Below are 24,057 nucleotides of genomic sequence, written 5' to 3'. Positions count from 1 at the left end.
GCCCTAATGGCGTGACGACGAGAGCAAAGCTCCAAAATTGGAGCTCAGCCTAGCCATAAACAAGGTGGGGTGGGGGTGGTCAGCAAGAGGATGTAAAGGTGGAGACGTGGGCATAAGGACCACGACCGCAATGGCAGCTAAAAGTAGAGGGAGAAAGAGAGAAAGAGATAGATGGGGCGTGGTAGGTGGGCTCGGCTTGTCCTTGCCTTGGCGGGACGTGAGCAGCGAGATCGGATGACCCACGCGTGGCTGTAGTGTCATTAATGACAAGGCGACGGTGAGCTCGACCACGTGCACGCAGCAGAGACGACATGCACTAGGCCAGCAACAGCGCAGAGATGTAGCAGATAGGCGTGGATGCGACGATGATGCGACGGCCATGACAGTGACACGGCACGAGGTGGGTTGGCAGCGCGGTGAGGCAGCAATGGTGGACGCGATGGCAAGGTGATAGCGTTGGTAGTGGCTTCATCATGGCGCGGTGGGGCCAGCGGTAGCTGAGCCATAGCTAGGCCAAAGGCAGCCATGGCCGGCCGCGTGGCAACATGCGCACGCGTGATCAACACGGCGACGCCGAACGCCTGAGCGCGGTGATCATGGCCACGCGGCCAACCAGCCCGAGACATGTGATGTGCACGAATTTTAAAGTGCTCAACACGACCAAACGGTTGCTCCAGGAGCCAAACCAGCTTCACCATGTTTAAGATGGCATATGAGACTACCAAATCGAGCTATAACACTACACCACCCTTTAACCCATTCTCTCACAATAAATTGCTAAACATAGCAATGTCTAGCTATTGGCAGACTTGAAAATTTCTAAGTTTTTGAGCTGGATTTGTTTTCAAGTTCCGTTTCTAGACTACTAGAAATACCAGCTAGTAACATTATTTTTCTACAGCAAGTATTTTATTATCATCTACAAAGTTTGCACTTCAAACTTTATTTAAGTGTCATAAACATGTTCTATAGTATTTTTGTTCAATAAAAAATAGTTTCAAACCCTACTTGATATGCATGAACTATCAAATCAAATTTCGTTTAGCATTTTTATTGATCATTTTGAGTTACAAAAATTGATCTACACACTTTATCACATACATTATCACAAAAACATGATGCTCATGATATAGTTTAGCAAGTTGTTTAAGCGGTAACACCGAGGGTGTTATACTTCTCCTCAAAGTTAATTTCTCATGCTACCATGCTCCCCCTGACCATATCATCCTCCAAGAACACAGCGTGCCTTGTTTCTACAAACTCCGTATGTCTGTCAGGACAGTAGAAATAATAACATTTTGACTTATCTAGATAGCCAATGAAATGGCAACTGGCTGTCTTGGAGTCTAGCTTCCCAATGTTTGAGTTAAATGCTTTAGCCTCCGCTAGACAGCCCCACACACATAAGTGATTAAATGAGGGTTCCCTTACTGTCCACAACTCATATGGTGTTTTGGACACCGATATGCTTGGTTCTCGAATAAGAATATGAATAGCGGCTTTTAACGCCTCCATTCACAAACTTATCGGTAAAGTGGAGTAACTTATCATACTTCTCACCATATGCATTAAGGTACAGTTGCATCTTTGAGCTACCCCATTCTACTGAGGCTCGCCAGGTGTAGAGTACTAGGAAACTATGCCATTTTCCTATAAAAACTTTGCAAAAGGTCCAGGAACTTGGTTATATGGGGTATGTCGACCGTAGTACTCCCCCCATGGTCGGATCTTACTATCTTAATTTTTAAATTATGTTGATATTCTACTTCAGCCTTAAATATCTTAAATTTATCCAATGCTTCTGATCTTTCCTTAATTGAATAAATATAGCCATAACGAGAATAATCATCTGTGAATGTTATAAATGAATCATAACCATCCACATTTTTCACAGGAAAAGGACAACAGATATCCATGTGAATTATTTCTAAAATTCCTGTGCTTCGCTTAGCATCTTTCTTTATTTTCTTAACATACTTTTCTTTAATGCAATCAATACATTGTTCTAAGTCTAAAAATTTTAATGGCGAAAGAATTGATTTCTTAATCAATCGTTCTATTCCCCCCTCGAAATATGGCATAAACGATAGTGCCATAATTTTGATGATACATAATGAACTCTCTTCTGCTTATTTCTTGCATTCATAGACGAGGAGGCATTCTTATTCTTAGTGCTCACAACATTCACATTCTCAGAAAGCGATAACAAATAAAGCTCGTCTTGTCAGAAGGCAAGACCAACACACTTATGATTAAACATTATCTTACATTGGCCATTATCAAAATAGAAGTCATATCCATCATCGTCTAAACATGAGACACTTATTAAGTTTCTACACAAAGAGGGTACATAAAGGACATATGTAAGCTTAAGTACAAAGCCATCATTTAATTGTAATGGGAGTTCTCCAATGGCTTCTACTTTAGCTTTGACTCCATTTGCCACCTTAATGTGTCTTTCTCCTCTTTATAGGGTCCTCCTTGTATGGAATCCCTATAATGAATTTGCAACATAAATAGTTACACTTGAATCAATCCACCAAGTAGATTTTGCATAACTTAAATACAAGGACTCATCTACAAATGTAACAATGTCCTCACCTTTTCTGATCAGGTGCTTCAGGAACTCTGGACAATCTTTCTGGTAGTGTCCAGTCTTGTGGCACTATCTGCAGGTGTCCTTGTCCACTTGAACATAGTTGGATTTCTGATGGTGATCTTTCTGTGGGGTCTTTCCTTGTTGCTTGGAGGAGCTATTGTCCCACTGATGTTTCCCTTGTGGTTTAGCATTCTTGTTGTTAAAGTTTTTCTTTATATTTTCCTTCACATGGTTGACGGAGTCACCATATGAGCTCTTAAGCCTCTCTTCTTCTTGCACACACATGGCAATGAGCTTCTCAACATCCCACTTATCTGGCTGTAAGTTGTAATTAACAACAAAAGCCTCATATTCTTTGGGCAAAAATGCAAAAATCAAATGAATTAGGAACTCATCCTTGAGCCCCAAGTCCATTGGCTTGAGCTTGGATGCCGTGTTGCTCATCTTCAATATGTGCTCTCTAATCCCTCCACCAGAGTATTCTCATTGACTAACTTCTTAATAAGAGTGCTTGCATAAGCCTTTGAAGAGCCAGTGAATTGACTCTCCACCTTCTTGATATACTCAGTGGCGATGGTACATTCTAGGATTGAACCCCTTATTGGATCTTCAATGGAGCCCTTAATCACCATCAAACACTAGCGGTTTGAACTATCCTACTTCGCATGATCAAGGTCGTACTTCATTCTCACTTCTATATGGTCACACTGTAGAGTAGCGAAAGCTGCATCAGTCTCATTTGCTTTCCTCACTGGGTCCACTGGCTCAGTGGGACATGGAGAGATAAGTGCTAGATCATTGTTGGACATCACAAGTGCTATCTCAAGCTTTTCTCGCCATACGTTGTAGTGTCTTCCATTGAGAGGCGGAATGGACGAGATAAACGTCATTGGGTTGTAGCCTAAAACAACATCAGAGAAAGTGAGAAACAATTGACTTAATAATTGCATGCCGTAATTTAACATTGATCAAAATTAAACATACAATATGCTTCTACATTAATTCTATATCACCGTTGGGCACAAATAGAATTAATGCATGGAAAAACTCATGAATAAAAAATTATAATATTGCTATTATCAACGTTGGTCAGAAAAATAACTGAAAGGATCAAGATACCCAAGAGGGGGAGTGAATTGGGCTAATTCTAAATTTTTTGCAATAATTAAGCCCTACACTTAGCCTATTTCACCCTCTTGTGCCTAGAAGTGTTTCTATTGTTCTACCGCGCAAAAGTTTTGCACCCTAGGTTCCAATCCTACTCTAGTATGACAATTCTAAGAATGTAAAGATATGAATTGAATTGCTCAAAAGTAAATGCTCAAAGTAAAGAGAGGGAGAGGAATACGGCGATGTTTTTTCGAGGTATCGGAGAGTCACCACTCCCCACTAGTCCTCATTGGAGCACCCGTGCAAGGGTGTAGCTCCCTCTTGATCCGCGCAAGGATTAAGTGCTCTCTATGGGCTGATTCTTCGATACTCCGTCGTGGTGAATCGCCAATAACCGCTCAAACCATGACTTGGGTCATCCACAAGCTCCGTCGAATGATCACCAAGCTTTCAATCACCACTGAGACATCTAGGTGATGGCGATCACTAAGAGTAACAAGCACAAACTCTCACTTAATTAAGACAAGTCTAATGAGAAAGGTGGATGCACACTTGCTACTCCCTATGCACTAATGATGTCCTTAATCTTGGATTATTAAATCTCAATCACTCCACTAGGGTCTTGCTCTCCCTTGCACTGCAAAGGTGTTTCTCAGCTGAATAAATGGACAAGAGGGAGGAAATTTACGACCGAACGCGTCCGATCCACCTGGACTATTGTTGACCGAACGCGGCAACACGCGAGTCTGGCCGCTTTCTTCTTCTACGTCCGGTCAGCTATCTGCAACGATACCCTGCTACTACAGTTAGTTGGCACCTGCGCGTCTGGTCTGGGCAAGGAGCCAGCGTCCGATCAAGAAGACTTCCTTGTTGCACGAGCTATACTGTTGACTAGACGTGGCACCCGTGCGTCTGATCCAGCATCCAGTCAATATCCAAGTCTCCATTCCCTCAAATTCGACCAACTTTTGTGAATGGCATCGACTTCAATTGACATGTGGACTGTCCTTGAACTACCTAGTGCTAAGTTTGACAAGTCTGCACCACACCTAATCCATTAGATTCACCTAGGGCAAGCTACTAGTTCATACCCCCCTTAATATACTGCCAAAGGGAAAAACAAAGTCCTAAACTACTCTAAGTGTCACTTCAATGCCAAACGACACTTAGAACTAGTTGTCCTTAACCTTGTCGTCCATCCTTTGAAAACTAAAACGATTTCCATCGATAGGGGCATGAATACCATTGATTGTCCAAACAATCGATATTACCATGACCTAACTCAATTTGTCTCTACAAAACACATGTTAGTCACAGTAATCTTGCGTTGTCATTAATCACCAAAATTCAACTAGTGGCCTAGATGCTTTCAATAATAATACCATAATTTACTGAATACTATAACTGCTCTTCAACATTAAATCCTCCTGTTGGTTCAAATTTAATTAGAAGATAATAAACATCAACTTTGCAGCGGAAACATGAAAAAATAATCTTAAAATGATATTATCATAAGCATTTCCATGTACTTAACTACTCTCTGAACAAATCATCCCGTTGGTTCAAATTTGAGTAGAGATTTAAACATCAAAACTTAACATAATTCATCAAAATCGCTTCTGAAAAATAAAACAAGATCAAAAGCCCCACTGTTCTTTTGGCCCAGCTGCAAAAACGGCATGCGGCCCAGCCGCGCGCCTCCCTCCCCCTCGCCTAGGCCACAACCTGGGCCTGGGCCAGGAAACCCCTTTCCCGCCTGGGCCTAAAGCTAGCCCGAGCTCTGTTGGCCATCGATCACGATTCGATAGTCGTGTGCACCTATCGGGAGAACAAAAATGCCCCCCCCCGGTCGGCCTCCCCTAACCCTAGCCTCATTCCTCTTTCTCCCCCTCGACCCTCTCTCGCCAGCGGCGCCTGAAGACGACGGAGCGACGGCCGCGCGTGGTAGCCGGACGAGGATACGGCGCCGCCGCGGGCCCCCTCGGCGGAGCGCGCGCTCCCAATTGGTAGAGCGCGCCGCCGTCGAGTGGCCTCGTGTCGGCGCCCTGAGCCCACGCGCCTGTGCACACGTGTCGAGCTCCTGCGAGCCGGCGGCTTGGTCGGCCCTTTCTTCCCGCACGACGGCGGGGAAAGAACCCAAGTAGGTCCCTTCCTCCTCTTCGTCCTGTGATCTAGGGTTAGGGTTTGGGAAAACTTGGAAATCTTTCATCTCCTTCCAATTTCTTTTCACTTTACTACCCCAGACTCGATCTACACACTAGATTAAGACACCGATACCATTGTTGAAACTTAGGATCAACTAGCAGTAGATCAAGTGGGTGGTGTTCTTACATTTGGGATAAAGCATCCTAGAACATGAACTAAAATGAGAGAGAGAGAGAGAGGATGAGAGTGGGAAGGTGTTACCGACCATCAGCAGGCTTGGCGCTGGAGCTCGAGGTCGCCATGGTGAAGGTGTGGCGGCACGAGTCGGTGGAGTTGCGGCGAGGTTCAAGAGCGACGGCTAGTGGACGCGAACAGTGGCAGTGCTTCCCGCCGCTGCTGCGCTCCCTTAGATCGGTTAAGGTTAGTGTTGGTGGGGTGCTTTGGCAACCGGTGAACCTCGTGTGCCGTGAGCCGCCGGCTCCCACCTTTTTATATAGCGTAGTGCGATGGGGGCCCACCAACCATGACTTGGTTGGGCGCCCCCCATCAGGACGCGGATCAGGGCCCAAGTTGACCATTGGGCCGATTTGGTGGACATCAACCTAACATATAGATATTATTACTATTTTTCTATAAAGTTTGTCAAACTAAAAAAAATGTGACTGACATAGATTTTAGGAATTGATTTATCTAGGGACGAATGGAGTAGCTTATAATTGAATGCTACAGTACTTATGTTGGTGTTTTAAGGGATAAATAACATATAAATGATGGCGATGTCGCTCCGTGTCCACATGTTCCTGCAGGTATGTTGTTCGTTTGCAATACACAAATGCATGGTCCCTCCCATCAGTCCATTCCATTCAATTCAGTTCTGTTCCTTATAAGGAGAAAGATTGTGCATCCATGCATGCGGTCCACTCATGAATTATCAGAAGAAGAAAAAAACTGACAGAGAAGGAAAAGAACATTTTAGCGCAAGCGTTTGGGAGCAAGGTTCTTCTTGTATATGCTTCCTCTGATCCTCTCTATTATTGAATGATTCAAACAAGGGAGGGAAAGGTAACAGAGAAATGGAGCAAGGGATGGCCGACCTGACAAACCTTTGCACATTCTTGCTCAAGTCAAGACGTTGTTCAAATGTTCATAGATATAGTGCATGCAATGCAACCACTGCAGGTGCAGGCAGGCCGATCCTGCAAAGCAACCTAACTACTTCTTTGCTTCCAACTCACGTGCTGTCTCTCTGTGCCCAAGGTAGCATCAAGTGATCAACCTGCTGCCTCACATTTTTTATATAGATATGCATGCACAGTAATTATTAAACAATAAAAATAAGCCCACATATATAAGACGACTTGCAATGGAGGCAAAATGAAAGCATTATAAAAGTTTAATACTCTCTTCATTTTAAACTGTAAGTCTTTCTTATTATTATATATTTAAACATAACGCACATGTAGATGTGCAGTAAAAATTATGCATATATTTAGAAAAGCCAGAATAATTTACCGTTTAGAACTGAGGGAGTATATGAGCAAGTACTAATAAGTTAGTGAGGTGGCCAAAGCAAAAGACATTTCTGGCTACTGACTAATTAATATATAGTATTTCACGCACTGTACTATGAATAAATTGACTATGGGTCTGTCTGGATCCACTCAACTAAAGTCTAAATTTTAGCTAGCTAAAAATTCTTTCAGCTAAACTTTAGCTATGGTGTTTAGATCCTTCAACTAATAAACTTAGCTAAACTTTAGCTGAATTGAAGTAGCTAAACTTTAGCTAATCTTTTAGCTGGGCCGTTTGGATCCCTAGCAGATAAATTTAGTCAGCTAAAGTTTAGTTGGTGTCTCCAAAGAGGCCCTATATATGTTATAATTTATGGATAGGCTAGTGGCAACAAACTAATAAAGCTTGTTCGCTCCGGTTTCGCTATCTGGGAAATCTGAACAGCTCTCAACTTCAACCCCATGAAAAAAAATCAAAAGGCATGCTTGCTTGCTGGTGTTCAGGTTAGGTGCAACAAAAAGCGACAACGTCGGTTGCTGTTTCTTTGTCGCCAATCCATACATCACACAGCCAGTTTGGTAGACCTAAAAATGTTAATGCATATATTTGACCTTGCTCAGCACTGCTAGTCGTTGAAAACATAGTTCCTCAAGCATGGAAACAAATCGTCGCTAGCCGACTTGCTGATGACAGGACAGGCAGGCTCCTCTTCTTCAAGGCTGCTACCTTCAGCGGACCAAGCGGCTTCCTCCAGATCAAGGAGCTTCTGCAAAAAAAAAATGACAGTTGCTTTCAACCGACGGCCAGAATTAGAGGGGTTTGTAAAAAGAAACGGTCTATTTCTTCCTTCTTGTAAAACATGTTTGTAAAAAGAAATGATAAAGTCTGGGCTTTTATAAGACGGAAGAAAAGGCACAAGCCGTTTGCTACTTTTAACGTTGCATACATCCTTATCAAAACAAAAAACAAAAAAGCTGCATACATGTTTATTCTCTTTCAAAAAAAAATGACTGCCACATTAGTCTTTTTTTTTCATGAGATACACAGAAAATACATTACCGAAAAAACAAATACATTAGTTTGACCACGTAAAAAGAACATACAGCGAAACCCTCGAACTGTGTTTCTGTTTAGTCTGAACCCAAAGAGCTTGCGCATTCATATAGATTGTCAGTGTGATTTTTCAACCTTACGCACTTCTACAGGACATGAACAAAAGTTAACACCATATCAAATTCTCAGTCTGTGTCAAACAAGATGCGCAACCAAAATTTTCAGATACACAACACTCCATCATGCCATATTACCAACAGAACGATACAAAATCATTTGGATTGGCAATGGTCCATCCGACTGAACAGCAAACCAAATGATAGGCAGGACCTTGGTTTGATCCAGCAAGGAGAAATCCTACTACTGCCCTAGTTGCGTGTTGGGGCTGAAGGAGAATTACTCCCGCTGGATGTTGAAGGGACTAGCGCCTTTTATTAGCTTGCTCTCGCCGCTGCCTGGGGTATCCCATCTGTAGGAGAGTGAAAGCTGATGAAAGAATCAAATATTAATAAAATTGGTGTAACATTATGACATTGGTAAAAGAGCACATGCGAGCATTCAAAGATGCAGAAGATGGTCATCAGGCCCCCATATTGTCATCTCCTTTTTAACTCTTAACCAGTGCCCTAACTTGCAGGTAACTGAAAATATTGCCAAAGCGATGATAGTGTGGACTGTGGTGTATGTGAAAAAATAGAAGAAATAAACAATTGTATTCTGGTAGAAGGAAGGAACAGTATTAAGGTTATGCCAGATATGTGAACTACATCTGGAAAGGCAAAAAAAATCCTTTTTAGCATCATAGTGGTCGACAGCAATTAGAATCACACTGTAAACTGAGAAATTCTAGGGAATAAGCATTTTACACTTCAAAATACAGATGAAGGATTATGCTTTTAGAACAACTAGAATTGCACCGTAAACTGAGAAATTCTAGAACAAGCATTCAATGTATCCATATCAATCACGAATGCAAGGCCTATCCTATCGGACCAGAGAAGTGACCATGCAAGACATGTAAGCTGTGCAAACAAAACAGATGCAGTACCTTTGTGCAAACAACGGACGAACCAACACCACTGTTTTGAACTTACAAGAAAAGAACTGATAATTTAAACATGGAGTGAAACAAACGAAGCTGATGGATCGAAACTTCCGGAAGTCAGCTCGATGGAAGGCGGCGTCGTGGGCTAGGGAGATCAGAGAAGACGAATGGGCAGTGGCAATGCAGCCCTATGAAAAAAGAACGATTTGGCAGCCCTAAAATTGCTGAATGAATCTTGCACCGAAGAACCATCAAGATTACCTGAGGGAACATTGCAACGGGAGAGGAGCTTGGATCCTATGGCGCTTACGATGGGGAGGAATGGATTTGCATCAAGATGGAATCACCTCAGGGTCTGGCGGCCGCCTCAAGGAGCGTGGTCAGCGACTGCTGTGGGAGAGGCGTCATCCGCTACTGCTTGGGGCCTTGCGCAGGGCACTGTTGACACCAGGCCCAGGGAGGTGGACAGGCAGCGTGTCGCTGTACCCGATTACCCATAGTTCTTGGCAGAACAATTTGAATCACACTGTAAACGGAGAAGACAGGGCTTGTATTGCTACATCCGATCACCCATAGTGCTTGGAACTGATTGGCACTAAAACTTATTGGGTTGACCCAGCGGGTATTTACACCAAACAAATTGTTTTGGGTAATGGGTCATCAGGTTGACCCATTAAAACCTGCATGCCTACGTCCAGGGATTATACATGATAGGCTGCTTTGTTGACTTCTTTCAGAGGCAATAAATGACTATCACAATGACTGCACATCTCAATTTATATGGATAACAGAAGCAGCAACAGTTTTGTTGCATAATCAGTCCTTTGCCCTCCCTAAGTGCATGCAGTGTATGCACGGTTTGCATCAATCCTACTATCAGCAAGATTCACACCAAGGGCCTTCCTCGTACTGACAGTAACACAGCCTTAGCAGGGAAATCATGTAAGTAGGATAAATGGCATCAGTGGATCGTTTTCAGAATGCCCAAACGAATGGGTCAAGGAGGTGAGGACGAAAACCAAGTTTCATAGGGCAAAGAGCTAAAAGCGTCAAAAGGCTGCGCTGAAAGGAGTTTCCCAGAAAAAAGAGCCGAAAGAATAGTGCCACTACGGATATGCAGTGAAAATGATGTTATAGGATTTTATTTTAAGAAAATAACACTTCATAAGAAAAGGAGACAGTATGTGGAAGGCCAAGACTTGGAACAGCACGTTTCACAGACAATATAGGACAAGGAAACATAACTATCAACTATCAAGCCCGGTGGGAACTGAATCCTGAACAGGCTATAAACTTTTTGTAATTGGCCACCATAGTTCTTACTTTGGGCACTGCTTGACTCTAGGATGACCAGATAAATAACAGATTTGAAAATGCGCAGTATGCACATTGGTATGCATAACATAACAGGATCTAAAATTGAAAAGAAGGAACAAATATAGGGCAAACCATATCATGGAAATCTGTATGCATGAAGAGTCCCTGTTTTTTCAATCACAAGTGGCAGAGGAAGACCGAAGTTGACTTGGGTAGAGGCAATAAAAGGAGACTTGAAAGGATGGAATATACCCAAAGACTTAGCCTTAGATAGGAGTGCTTGGAAGACAGCTATTCACGTGCCTGAACCTAACTCTAGCCTACCCCAACTTGTTTGGGACTTAAAGGCTTTGTTGTTGTTGTTGTTGTTGTTGTTGTTGAAGTGTAGCTAGCTAAACTCGCAGAAAACAACAGTAATTCAAGCACATAGACACGAGGCAATTATCACCAACAGCAAACAAGTAATTGCTCCCAGAAGCTGCTACAATACACCGATGGTCATAGCAAAGATGCTAGGGTGCGCTGGAATATAAGTAGTATATAACAAGAAAATGTATTGCAAAACAAGCCTCCTAAGTCCTAAGTGCAATCTTTACCATTTTGTACTATAAAGTCAGCTGGCAATCTCAGAACATGCAAGTTCATAGCTTCAAAGCATCTCACTAATTCAGCAAACCATGTAGCCATGCAACAGCACAAAACAGATGTAACTAATGGAACCAAAACTTAGTCTCAAAATAATGGAAATCACAGAGGACTCCTTCATTAACCTCAATGCCAAAACTGAACGTTTAGGGACAGTCATTGGTACAAGTACAACCACTAAAAACCGTACGCAGTACAGTATGTTAAAAGTAATTAATGCATAATTTTGCAACTAAAATCATGACAAGAGGCACATCTTTGCCTATTATTGCGTATGTTTCTTCTCACTAAGATGAACAAATCAAGGATTCTCCAAGCAGAAAGTAAATGTACCTGCTTCTTGTTTGATAGGATGAACATCCCCACTTGACAAATTGCTCAAGAAGCATCGATGAAAAGAAAGAAATCACATCTTTCTTCTAGTCAAAAAGAAAAATAGATGGTTTGTAATCATACTACAGGGCATGAAACTCTTCCAAGCATACTATTTAAAATAAGCACATTCTGCAAAAGGGTGCAGAGAAGAAGGATAAGGACTATTTCCAGTGTTATGAAGTTGTAAATTCTTACTTTCTTGTGCCAATTTTGCAAGTTGTCTCGATGCATTGCGGCACCCGCATCAGTGGACCATTGGCCATTCTCAGTGAGCCTTGTAATACACCTACAAAGAAATTGGTGTGCTTCAGGTCCAGTGCAAATGACCAGCATACAACATATATTAATATATCTTGGTACTGACTTGACTGAAACAGTGAAACAGTACAAAATAGCAATGTGGCAAATGTCTTTGATGCTAAACTCAACCTGATGATGACAGACTTTTCATCATATATATAAGGAGTTAGTGAAGGAAGAGGATCGATGCAAACGGGAAGATAGTAAACAATTACCGCTTGGATTTCGAAGGACCAACATGACGCAGGATATCCAAGGATGCATGTTTTTTTTTCCGCACGAGGCCACCCCATTTCCATTCAGACAAACAGAAATACAAGAGTCTGAAAACCAGAAGAAAAAGGACAGCAAACAGTCTACGGACACCCAAAACCCTCCTGCATATCTGGAACTCTGAGTCAGATTGCACCCAGTGAACTAAACTGAACCTTACCCCACAGGTTTTGAACCAAAAGGCATCAACACAAAAAGATTGCTGAAGACCACACAGGTCCAGCACCACCACATCGAAGTATATTACAGACAAACTGCATATCAAGAGAAGTTACATAACTGCATTTACCAGCACCACCACATCCAAGGATGCATGCTGGTCAAAGAGAACTAACACTACCATCATATCAAATTACTGAGATCACCAACAACCGTCAGTTAAAGCAGCCTGCAAAGTAAATCAAACAGTGCAAACTCTGAAAAGAAAAGGGTCAGGAAATGGAAAAACATCATTTGATTCATGGCTCTACAGAGGAACACACCAGTGATTTTTTATTGAAACCCTGATAACTGAAAAAAAAAAGGACTAATATTATCAGACTGCATTGAGGACACGATCATTTGTCATCTTAGCATACAATCTGCGATCAAACACAGCTATGGTGCCTGTTCATCAATTTTGCAATTGCAAGAACAGGATATATATATATGTGTGTGTGTGTGTGTGTGTGTTGTGTTAATTAGTAGTGCTTCACAAGAACGAAAAGCAAAGAGTAACTCCTGGACAGCCATTGGTACATCCACTAAAAATCATTGGAAGTACAGTATGTTAAAAGTAATTAATGCTAAATTTCGCAACAAAACTCATAATAGGAGGTACATCTTTGCCTATTATTGCATATGTTTCTTCTCACTAAGACGAACAAATCAGGGATCCTCCAAACAGAAAGTAAATGTCCCTGCTTCTTTCCCATAGGATGAAAATCCCCACTTGACAAATAACTCAAAAAGAAACAAATCACATCTTTCCTCAAGTAAAAAAGAAAAACAGATGGTCTCAACAAGCTGGCAAAGCTCACTAAGCACCCATGGCAACCCTTTTGCCCCTCTTGGGCATCGATTGTGCATTCTCTGCCAAGATCCTAGACAAAATATCTGCTTGCTTTGAGTATCCTTCAGATTTTAAGCTCTCCATCAAATCATCGCAACCTTTCTGGCTGACAACACCTCCTTTGTTCTTGATCTTGCACAGCATGGAGTACGCAGGCAACGTCTTTTCTTCAGCGTACAGGGCCTCCAGAACTCTGTCATAGGTCGAGAAGCTAACATCGAAGTCCCTGTCCAACGCAAAATCAGCCAGCTTCTGCGCCTCCATCACTCTATCATTATCACAAAGACCAACCAGCAACTTATCTAGATCAGGCATACAGCCATTTTCCACCATCAGATTGACACGGCCGATTGCCTCCTCCACATGGCCCCTCATGAAGAGAGCCTCCAGTATCTTGTGTGCCACGTCCATGTTCTCAGTAACCCCCTTCTCAATCATACACTTCATGACCCTGCTTGCGGTCTGAACCCGACCATCATTGAACAGTGCTTCCATGACAGATTTGAACAGAGCTGGGCTTGGCAAGTGACCATGTTGCATCATGCTGTCCAATGCCGTCTTTGCATCAGCGGGCTCATTCTTCTTCAGGAAGCTATCAACTAGGAGCACATGTGATTCAGGGTCAGTTGGGACCTCGCGGCGTGTCATAATGGCAAGAATCTCCTGCGCCGCCTCCGGCACGCCTTCTTTTGCATGTCCATGGATAAGACTGTTGAACGCAGCCTTGTCATCCACACCTTTCTTCATCAGCTGCCTGAAGAATGTCTCAGCCTTAGCGGTGCTGCCATTGCTGCACAGGTACTCGATCACTGGGTTATAAGCCGATGCTTCAAGCACAGGACTCTTTGGACTCAGCAAGGTGCCCTTCTCCATAAGCTCATCTAGCACCTCAATAGCCATTTCGGACTTGCCACCTGCGCAAAGGCCTTCCATCAGCACTCCATACTGTCTTGGATCCACCAGCACATGCTTGAACTGCCCACTCTTCCGGTGCACCTCCAGCGCCCCATCCAAGTCCCCAGCCTTGCACAGTGTTGTCACAAGCCTCAGAAACACCGACTTGTCCTTCGGCGTGAGCCTCCGCTCCGCCATGTCATACACTGCCTTCCGGGCCTCCGCTGCCCTGCCCTGGTCATCGCAAAGCCCTGGCATCAACGCAGCAAACGTCTTCTCACTCAGCCTCAAACCCTTCTCGCCCATCTCAGCGAACAAAGCCACTGCCTCGTCCACCCTATCGCCTTCCACGTACCCCTTGATCATGACATTGTACGAAACCGAGTTCCGCTGGATCCCCTCCCCAGCCATTTCATCAAACACCTTGCGCGCACTCTCCAGATCACCGGCGCGCACCCAGGCATTCAGCAGGGCGTTGTAGGTGGTGACATCAGGCGTCACCCCATGGCCCTTCATGTCCCCAAACACCCTGACTGCGGTCTCCATCTTCTTGCACAGGCCGAACCCCCAGATGAGCGTGTTGTAGGTGGACACGTCGGGCGCCACCCCGTCCGCGATCATGGCGTTGTAGATCCGCCTGGCCATGGCCTCGCGTCCGCGGCAGAGTATGGCCTTGAGGACGGCGTTGTAGGAGAGCGCCGTGCGGGGGACGCCGAGGTCGGGCATTATCCGGAACAGCTTGACGGCCTCCTGCGGGATGGCGGCCCTGCCGTAGGCGGCGATGAGCGCGGCGAGCGTGGGCTCGTCGGGCGCGACGGAGAAAGACGGCATGGTGTCGAGGACGAGGCAGCGCGCGTGGTTGAGCATGCGGCGGGACGCGAGCGCCGGCACAAGCAGCGCGAACGTGCCGCCCTCCGGGCGGAACCCGCCCCGGCGGTACGCGAAGCGGAAGAACTGGAGGGCCAGGTCGGCGCGCCCCGCGGACGCCGCCCCGGAGATGACACCGTGGACCAGCGTCGCGTCGAGCGTGGGCGAGAGCAGGCGGATCGAGTTCTCCAGCCGCGTCGTCCACGGACGCCGCCGGATCATGTGCAGGATCGTCTCGTGGAGTGGCTCCTCGCGCCGGGGCGGGTTTGTGGGCGCCGACGGCGAGGGGGGCGCCGCCTCCGCCTCAGCCGGAGCCTCGACGCATAGCGTGCGTGTGGGCGCGCCGGGATTGCGGGAGAGGAGCGGGAGGTGGAGGGGGTAGGCGAGGTGGCGGCGCGCCATGGCTGCTGATGCGGCGGAAGGTGGGGAGACTGGAGAGGAATGGAGGAGACGAGGGTTTAGTCGGCGGAGAGTGCAGCCAGTCGGAGACGGATCGCCGTCCGCTGAGGATCGTACGTCCCTGCTTCGGCTCGCACTCGATGCTCCCTAGCTCTAACTCCGGCCCAACATATCAGACGGCCCAGAAAATAATCCCGCGCTTCGCGCCGTTGGACTAGCCCACTTGTACGTTGCCATCCGCAGCAAGCATGGCTGCGGCTCGCTACTCTACAGCTTCGTCAAGTGATTCGTGCTCTTATGCATCTGGTCAGGTGCTTGTAGATTAATCTCAAGAAATACCAAGGCGAGGATGGAAGGAGGAATATTCAAGGACGGTTCTGCAGTCTGCATCAGTTGGTGCTTCTTCAGGTTCAGAGAAAAGACGTCGTCTCCTTCTTTAGGTTCAGAGATGAGACAGAATGGGATTGCGATTGTGAAATATTTGAGAATGTGATCACTGAACTGTCAAAATGAATGACTCCATGTGGGTATCGATAAAATGATGTACAGATTGTTTTTATGAATCATCATAACTATTTTTTTAGGTGCCAAGATACATTCAGATTGCTCATCAGCGAGTGATGTCAGTTTGAGTCATAAATTTGATATACAATTGAACATTCCGGTGGCAGAAGACACTGGGCAGGCAAAATGCACTTAAAAGAGACTGAGGTAAGGAACTAGGCGGCAATCATTCTCAATGCAAGTCGGGCTAACATGCCACAACTCAGACTGTGCATCACCTGTGACCTGCTTTGCCAAAGTATGAGCTACCATATTACATTTCCGACTAATGAAAGAAATTTTAAAAGCTTGAAAGCATAAGCTCAAATCCTGGATCTCCCTCAAGACCGAAACCACAGCCGACCTCTGATCGGTACCTTTGTTCCACAGGCGCACCAGCTCTTGACAATCAGTTTCCAACCAAACCTTCTGAACGCCACTCATTTTTTTTTTTTTTGTCACGAGTAATGACGCAACACATGCAATTCAGTATCAACACTCTCTCTCGATGATCTTTATTAGTACGTATATAAGATGTTTATACTGCCTTTGTTCGCCCCCCTAAATTTAATTAATTCATGGCTCCGCCGTTTAACAGAATCCATGTTGCACATCTACTTTCCTGACAAACTTACAATCGCTGGAGATCCAGTGTTGTTGGATATCTATCTCGCGTGCGCTGTGGATTCAGTTCAGATTCAGACATGGAGGACTGCCATCCCTCCTATCGGCATTGATCTCGTGTTCAACCTATCCTATATCCCTATCCCACAACGATCTCAACACCATTTCTTTTCCCCTTGTCGATCTAGATGTGTTTTCCTGTACTGTACATTCATGGATGCAGTCATGCAGATGCTGAGATGAAGGTGTGGACTGGGTTCGTGGAGAGGCATGAACAAGAAGATGAACAGCACCCGCCGCCGCTGCACCAATCAGAACCACAACCATCTCCTCCTGATCCTGCCAATCCTCTCGTCATCTGAACGCCGCCGGCTGCGTGAACGCTTCCATCCGAGGCTCCGTCAGGTCCACGTCCACCGCCGCCTCCTCGTCGCCGGGCGTCGGTGGCGGTGGTGGCCGCCAGCTGCTCCGCCCGTGGCCGTGGGGGCTCATCAGCAGCGTCCCGTCCACCAGCTCGCCCGACACCACCGCGCCTCTGCCCACAAAGTTCACCCTGTCGCCGGGCCACGACGCGCGGCCCGGTGGTGGCGACGGCGCCGGTGGGCGGCGCGCTTGCTGTTGCGACTGGGCAGCCGTCATCGGCGAGCACTCCTGCCGCAGCTGCCTCTCGATGTCGTCGTCGTCCTTAGGCTCCGGGTCACACCTTCCGACGTGTGGCGACGGCTGCAGAGTTGAGTGCCATGTCAGAACTCAGAACGCCTGCGGCGTGCGCGCGCGCGCCATGGCATGCCATGGCAGCAGCCATGCGTGGCGCTGGCAAGAGATGTACGTGGCTGGGATGGGAGAAGGAGTCTGACCGTGAGGTTGAAGGCGGCGGCGATGGGGAGGTTTCGGCGCTTGGCGCCCTGCTGGAGTGGCGCGATGGTGGCGAGGATGTGCACAACCTCTGTCATTGTGGGCCTGGCCTCGGGGTCCCACTGCAGGCACTCCCGCGCCAGGTGCGCCATGATCTGCATCTCCTCCGCCGGGAACTTGCCCTGCAGCGTCGGGTCCGGCAGCTCCGTCACCACCAGCCTGCTGTCCCGCAGCCGCGACATCGCCTGCACGCCCATTATTGCCATCTTTCATCATTTGATCCTGTAACGAACCAGCAGCTCGTGTCGTGAGCTACGCTATGGTACGCACCCAGATGACGAGGCTCTCGTCGGCCCTCGTCGACGACGACTTGTGGATGGGCTGCCGCCCGGTGATGAGCTCCAGCACGACGACGCCGAAGCTGAACACGTCCGACTTGAGCGACGCCTTGCCCACGATGGCGTACTCCGGCGCGAAGTACCCGAACGTGCCCAGCATCCGCGCCGGGGAGCTCGAGCAGCTCGTCACGCCGTCGTTCATCAGGCACTTGGCCATGCCAAGGTCAGTGATCTGCACCCAATCACAAGAATCAAAATCTCAGCACAATATATAATCTGCAGCATTCAGTAGCAAGCCCGAATCAGTAACAAGCCACTGACCTTGGCTCTGAACTTGTCATCCAGGAGGATGTTGCTGGACTTGATGTCGCGGTGGAGGATACGCGGCGCGGCCGCCTCGTGGAGGTACTCCAGCCCCCTTGCGGCGCCGAGAGCGATGCTCACCCTGGTCTGCCAGTCCATGGGCTTCCTCCCTTGCTTCAGGTCCAGGCAGTCCCTCAGGTTGCCATTGGACATGCACTCGAACACCAGCAGCCGCTCCAGCTGCCGGCCCTGGCTCTCCGAGCAGTACCCAAGCAATGGCACCACGTGGCAGTGGTTCAGCCTCGACAGCAGCTCGATCTACGCATCATCACACGTCAGAAATGAGAGAAGGAATTGCAAGGATTGCATATGCAAGATTGCTGCTTTAATTTGGTGTCTGCAGCATTGCGTACCTCTGACAGGAACTCAAAGTCTTCCTCTGCACCTCCTAGGGGCCTTAGCTTCTTCACGGCAACAACCTTGCCATCGCCAAGCTGGCCTCGGTACACCTTGCTCGATCCGCCAACTCCGATAAGATGCTCGTCTGAGAATTTCCCGGTTGCTTGCTCCAACTCTGCGTATGAAAACCGGATGATGACACCAGGGAATGTGCCGCTTTCACCACCACATATGAGATTGCAGTTACACAGAAACTCTGCAGCAGGAAGTTGAAACAAGAGTCAGGGTGTAGCTATGCACTGTCCTCAAACAAACACATGGCACCGATCTCAGGCAATTTCAGTCAAGCAGCACATCTCAAATTTCAGACAGGGAAAATGCATAGGTTAAGCTTGCCTTTTAAAACACCAAGCCTCGGTTTCGGTTTCATTTGGGGAAGTGGAGACGATCGATTGCTGACAAGGTTCGATCTGCTGCTCCAGCTAGTGTATTTATCGAAGGAGTATACCTGCGATCGTGGAGAGAGAGCATCCTTGCGGCGGAAGTAGTACACGGTGGTGACAAGGAAAGCAGTAGTGGTGAGAATCACACAAACTAGGAGCGTAATTATGACTGTTTTGCTGGAGACATGCCTTTTCCCTTCCTCTGAACTTCCTGAAGTTATAATGGAGACCATATTCAGCAACCCCAGTTTCAGTTGAGCATTTTAGTCCATAATGGGGTTCATGTATCTGAAATTCTGAATAGTTAAACAAGAAATTATCACATACCAGATGTGCAGTTACAGGAAGTGAAGCAACTCCTGACACGTAGCACAGCATGTTCTTCTTTCTGAAGGTCCTTATCAGAGGCACATGTGCAGTTCCATGACCCTGTGCCGCCATTTTCATCTGCCACAACACCCAATTCAGGTGCCATTGTCGTGTAATGAGATGTTGAGAAGCTATATGATGGACTGCCCTTACCTTGTTGACAATGGCAGGACGAAGAGCAATTGGACAATAGGCTGCTGTTATAGTTTGGTTCACCTAGCGGATGAGCTGCGCATACACATGTCCAGTTTGTCGTTTCGGTTTCGCCCGTGGTGCCATCTGAACAACAGCTAGTGTATCAGATATTGTTTCCTTTCGTCATTTTTATGAACATTTTGTCACGACAGCTTTGAAAATAGAAGTATATTCATGAGGACTGTAGAACTTACCACATGATGCTGCTTGCATCAGAAGAACACAGCTGAGGGAGGCCACGAGAAGTTTCATGTGTCCCATCTAGAGCAAGCTCTGAAAAATAATGATGGAAAAGTAAGAATTGGCATGTTTAAAACCATTGACTGCTGAGTGCTGACCAAAATGGAATGGAATGGAAAACACCACCAAAATACATGCAGAGCACACTGAACAAGTCTCATCATGATTTGATATTAAACAAGTACATGGTTGACTAACTGTATCAAAATATGTCTATGGGAATAGATAAACAGAAAATAATGGATACAAATTAACTATGCACAACTCATCATTAACAAAACAACAAATCCTACTAGATGATAGATCAACAAGTGATAGCAACCAGGAAAAATGGATGCAGAATCTTCTGCTTTAAATGGATCACATTGATGCTAATCACATACCGTAGTTCTTCAAAACATATGACACATGATCTCCAAAACTGCTAAAAGTACAAGAAAAAAAAACTAATTTAAATTGCTTCAGACAGAAAAAAACGACAAGTATCCTGGTCTGAAAGTAGAATCAAAGAGGCGCGAAAGATGATAGGTGGGGGAGAGATGGAGTCTAAGAACTGATAGATAAAGAAGGCAGCTTATATGCAATGCAGGCAGTTCCAATGAATTGGCAGAAGCTATCAACAATAGTTTGACAAATGTATGCTTGCTTTCAAAAGGAAAACACTAGCACACTCAATGCAGTAGCTTGCAAGATAGGAGACAGCTCAACCTACAGCACTATATGTGCAGTAGGGAAAAAGAAGACGTAGGCCTTGAAAGAGATTGGCTGTACTTAGGTGCAATGTTCTATTCGGGGCATTGAACACTGGATTATAACTTAAAATGACATCTGGCCTGTAATGTCGGGTGTGAGTGACAGATGCCAACTCTGGAGTTAATCAGGGTCTTCAGCGACCTCAGGCTGGATCAGACTCCTGAAAGTCAGTCCATGCAAGATGGCTTGAATGATTATTCCCAAGTTTCAACTTGTCTTATGCTTTCTAACATTAGCATGCTGTTGCCATGTTACCAGATGTCCAAAACAAAAAAATCAATCAAAACAGGAACAGATTTTGGAAACCTGATAGGCTGACAGTAACCTACCAGTTGAAATCTGCAAGCGATAACGATTTGGACTAATGATCACAATCACAAGATGCAAACTCAATTCCAGTCACTGGATTATGTCGGTCAAGAACGTATGAGAGAGATTTCAAAATGTCGTTTAATCTGATAGTTGCGTCCCATCTCCAAATGTACGCCTGTGGATGTGCCCTCTGCGACTACCTACAGCAGGCTAGTAGTGGCTAGAGCTTAAAATAAGCTGCTCCCTTGGGAGTGCCTTGGTGGTTGCTCCTAATTTAAAATCCTTTTTGGTGACCCGATCCATCCAAAGAATCGTTGAATGCTAAAGTAGTTGCAAGATACACATCAATGCATTGTATCCTAGACATGTAATATATTTGTGTGGATCAAGATCTTAGACATGTAATAGTTTTTTTTTATTTTTATTTTTATTTTTATTTTATTTATTTATTTGTTATTGTTATTGTGTAGTAGTAGTTGTTGTTGTTGTCATGGATCACAATACATGAATAGATTCTTGGGTTAGAGTAAGTAAATTGACCAAGTAGTTGGGCCTCCATGATCTCTATATACTCGAAATTTCACTTTTTTCCCCAGGATGGAAGCAGTGCTATATCATAAAGGGCGGGCATGGTGCAAACGGTAGAGTCTTACCGTCTGTGACCGGAAGGTATCAGGTTCGAGTCACGGTCTCCTCGTATTGCGCATGCAAGGGTAAAACTTACCACTAATGCCCTTCCCCAGACCCCGCACAGAGCGGGAGCTCTCTACACTGGGTATGCACTTGCTATATCGTCAAGACCCAATCTTCAGATAGATGAAACGAAATGCTAAGCTGCCTTTTTTCTAGTATTTCTGGCCACCGACATCGCAATCACAAAGAGTATTAACATAGAGCTCGCATCGCACTAAGCCAACACATTGTTTAATTGGGGGCCGTGACCGGTTAAGGACAAGCAGGGTAGGTGAAGACGAGAGCACCAAAGAAAGAAAATGATCATTGCTCTGTTTGCTTGGCTGATAAGCCATAGCTGAAAGTACTATTAGCTAATTTGTTAGGAGAAAAAAAATATTATTCGTTGGCTGAAAAAGTACGGCTTATAAGCCAAACAAACGGGACGAATTTAAAAACAACGGAAAAAAAAACGTCGGCATGTGCCGCCGCGGCGCTACCTGACGAATCTCCCTTTTTTTCAAAGGAGGGGAGACCTTTTTCTACAATGCAGGACGGGGACATGGTACCTGACACGTACGTACACGTAGTGTAACGTCGAGTTTTGGATGATCTTGATTGGAATGAGTAGCAGGATCGATGACCAGCTACGCTACGGCATGCAAAAATTCAGCTTATTTTGCAGACGTGGAGAGAGGCGGGATGGCATCAGCAGGTGCGTCTCTCTTGCCCTGGCCTGGCTACCCCTTTCTTCTTCTTCTTTCCAGTTTGAGCAGAGTTCGTTAAGTTTTGGGGATATTAAAATGAAGAGGATGACGCACCTTGCTTCCCTTTGTTTTGTCTAAGTCTAACTACTGGCATGTATGCATTTTTAGTGGCAAAACAGGTAGAGGACTGAAAATGTTTTTTTTTTTTTTTTTTTGCCAAGCGGGAACTGCAAGAGTTAAAGAAAGAGAGAAAAGAAAGGAAGGAAGAAACTGAAGCACCACGATCGATGACAGAGAATTGAATTCACCAATGTTATGTATTGATCCGAGTCACGGTGGGACATGTGAAAGGCAGCAAATGCTGAGGAAAATGCAGCTACCTGTGGCTGTGGGTCAGCAAGTGACCTGACCGCATTGGAGAGGTAAAAAGAAGGGTTGTTTATCTTGGAGCAAGGCCTGGTTTAGTTACTCCCTAAAAGTTTACTACTTATCTCATCGAGTGTTTGACATATGTATAGAGTATTAAATATAGACTAGAAAAATAATTAATTATACAGTTTACGACTAATTTGCGAGACAAATCTTTTAAGCCTAATTAGTTCATGATTTGACAATATGGTACTACCGTAACACGTGTTAATGACGGATTAATTAGGCTTAATAAATTCGTCTCGTGGATTATAGACGGATTCTGTAATTTTTTTATTAGTATCCGAACACTCTATGCGACACCATGTAACACCCCAATGTCACACACTCACACCTAACACTTTACCGCCTGTATTTAAACCAGACTTTTTCTTTTATTTTGCGAATGAATTGAATGAAACAAACGAAAGTTACCACATCTCGTCGACCTCGAAGGCATTAAACTAGTAGCGGTAGCAGACTGTGCAGAGGACGAACGGGGAAAGAGACGGGGCAGATGAAGGAACGCATGTGAGCATCATTCTGTCAGAGACGACACGACGGGAGGGGAGAAGCAAAAGGCCGGGCGGCCGGACCAGAAAGGCATCCACTGTAGTATCTCCTTTCCTCGCTGCTCTGCTCTGCTCTGCTCCGGTGCTCATTCTGCTTTGTTCTGATCAGTGGCGGAGATGGGATCTGGAAAAGGAATGAATTCCATCCATCCAGCAGCGCTGTTGGGATTGGGATGGTGGGCACCGAAAGCAACCGCAAGGAACAAGGAAAAAAGAACGTTTGGTTTGAGGCAGTAGGCGGCGGCAGCAGCAGTAGGCAACAACACACACACAGAGCAGGACACGATCAGAGAGATTGAAGAAAGATGGATGCAGCGCACGGCACCGATTATCCAAGAGGAGAACAGGCAGGTGGTGTTTCGTTTCTTCCACACATGGGATTGAGTAGTTAGTACTAGTAAAACTGTGAGCAAGGCTGGGATGATGGGAAGCTAGCTCACACACAGCCCCGCCGGCCAGTCTCCCTCTCCCACCCAGACGGGGAGCCGGTGAGGCCAGGGCCGGCAGATGTGGAGGAGGAATGCGGCGGAGGCCCGAGGGGAGAGGAGGTGCAGGTCGTACTAACCTCGTCAGAGACTGCAGGGAGCGGAGGAGCAGCAAGCAAGCACTTGGTCGTCTTCCTCTTCCTCTTTCCCCCCTCCGTCGTCGTCTTCCCTTCCTCCGGCCCTGCACTGCCCTCTTTTTTCTCTGTGCTGCCTTGGGGCCTTTCCCTAGCTTGTTGTCTTCTTCCTTGTCTTGT

The 24,057-nt window shown here is 45.8% G+C and overlaps 2 protein-coding genes, 1 long non-coding RNA gene and 1 pseudogene across 4 annotated transcripts; all 4 read right to left on the bottom strand.

Annotated features, from left to right (window-relative positions):
• Nucleotides 1–2,447: 2,447 nt before the first annotated feature.
• LOC136464954 (uncharacterized) lies at nucleotides 2,448–3,489 on the bottom strand (annotated as a pseudogene).
• A 4,974-nt stretch (nucleotides 3,490–8,463) lies between these two features.
• Nucleotides 8,464–12,112, bottom strand: LOC136462379 (uncharacterized). Its single transcript, XR_010760704.1, has 3 exons — nucleotides 11,997–12,112; nucleotides 11,760–11,845; nucleotides 8,464–8,905 (listed from the first exon to the last, which is right to left on the bottom strand). It is a non-coding gene; the product is annotated as an uncharacterized lncRNA (long non-coding RNA).
• A 946-nt stretch (nucleotides 12,113–13,058) lies between these two features.
• On the bottom strand, nucleotides 13,059–15,714 carry LOC136462378 (large ribosomal subunit protein mL102 (rPPR5)-like). Its single transcript, XM_066461484.1, has one exon. It carries the CDS (start codon nucleotides 15,586–15,588, stop codon nucleotides 13,393–13,395), a length of 2,196 nt encoding a protein of 731 aa, XP_066317581.1. The 5' UTR covers nucleotides 15,589–15,714; the 3' UTR covers nucleotides 13,059–13,392.
• A 1,004-nt stretch (nucleotides 15,715–16,718) lies between these two features.
• On the bottom strand, nucleotides 16,719–24,051 carry LOC136466418 (receptor-like serine/threonine-protein kinase NCRK). Of its 2 annotated transcripts, none has more exons than XM_066464808.1 (10): nucleotides 23,884–24,051; nucleotides 19,849–19,927; nucleotides 19,613–19,738; nucleotides 19,418–19,537; nucleotides 19,044–19,301; nucleotides 18,662–18,903; nucleotides 18,267–18,566; nucleotides 17,938–18,177; nucleotides 17,610–17,852; nucleotides 16,719–17,475 (listed from the first exon to the last, which is right to left on the bottom strand). In XM_066464808.1, exons 2-10 carry the CDS (start codon nucleotides 19,913–19,915, stop codon nucleotides 17,107–17,109), a joined length of 1,965 nt encoding a protein of 654 aa, XP_066320905.1. In that variant the 5' UTR covers nucleotides 19,916–19,927; nucleotides 23,884–24,051; the 3' UTR covers nucleotides 16,719–17,106. The 2 variants fall into 2 exon arrangements, with proteins under 2 accessions (XP_066320905.1, XP_066320906.1); XM_066464809.1 differs by lacking the exon at nucleotides 23,884–24,051 and adding an exon at nucleotides 20,278–20,590.
• Nucleotides 24,052–24,057: the final 6 nt, after the last annotated feature.

This window comes from Miscanthus floridulus, chromosome 7, assembly GCF_019320115.1.
Source record: "Miscanthus floridulus cultivar M001 chromosome 7, ASM1932011v1, whole genome shotgun sequence".
Lineage (NCBI taxonomy): Eukaryota > Viridiplantae > Streptophyta > Magnoliopsida > Poales > Poaceae > Miscanthus > Miscanthus floridulus.
This window is presented reverse-complemented; position numbering and strand designations above follow the sequence as displayed.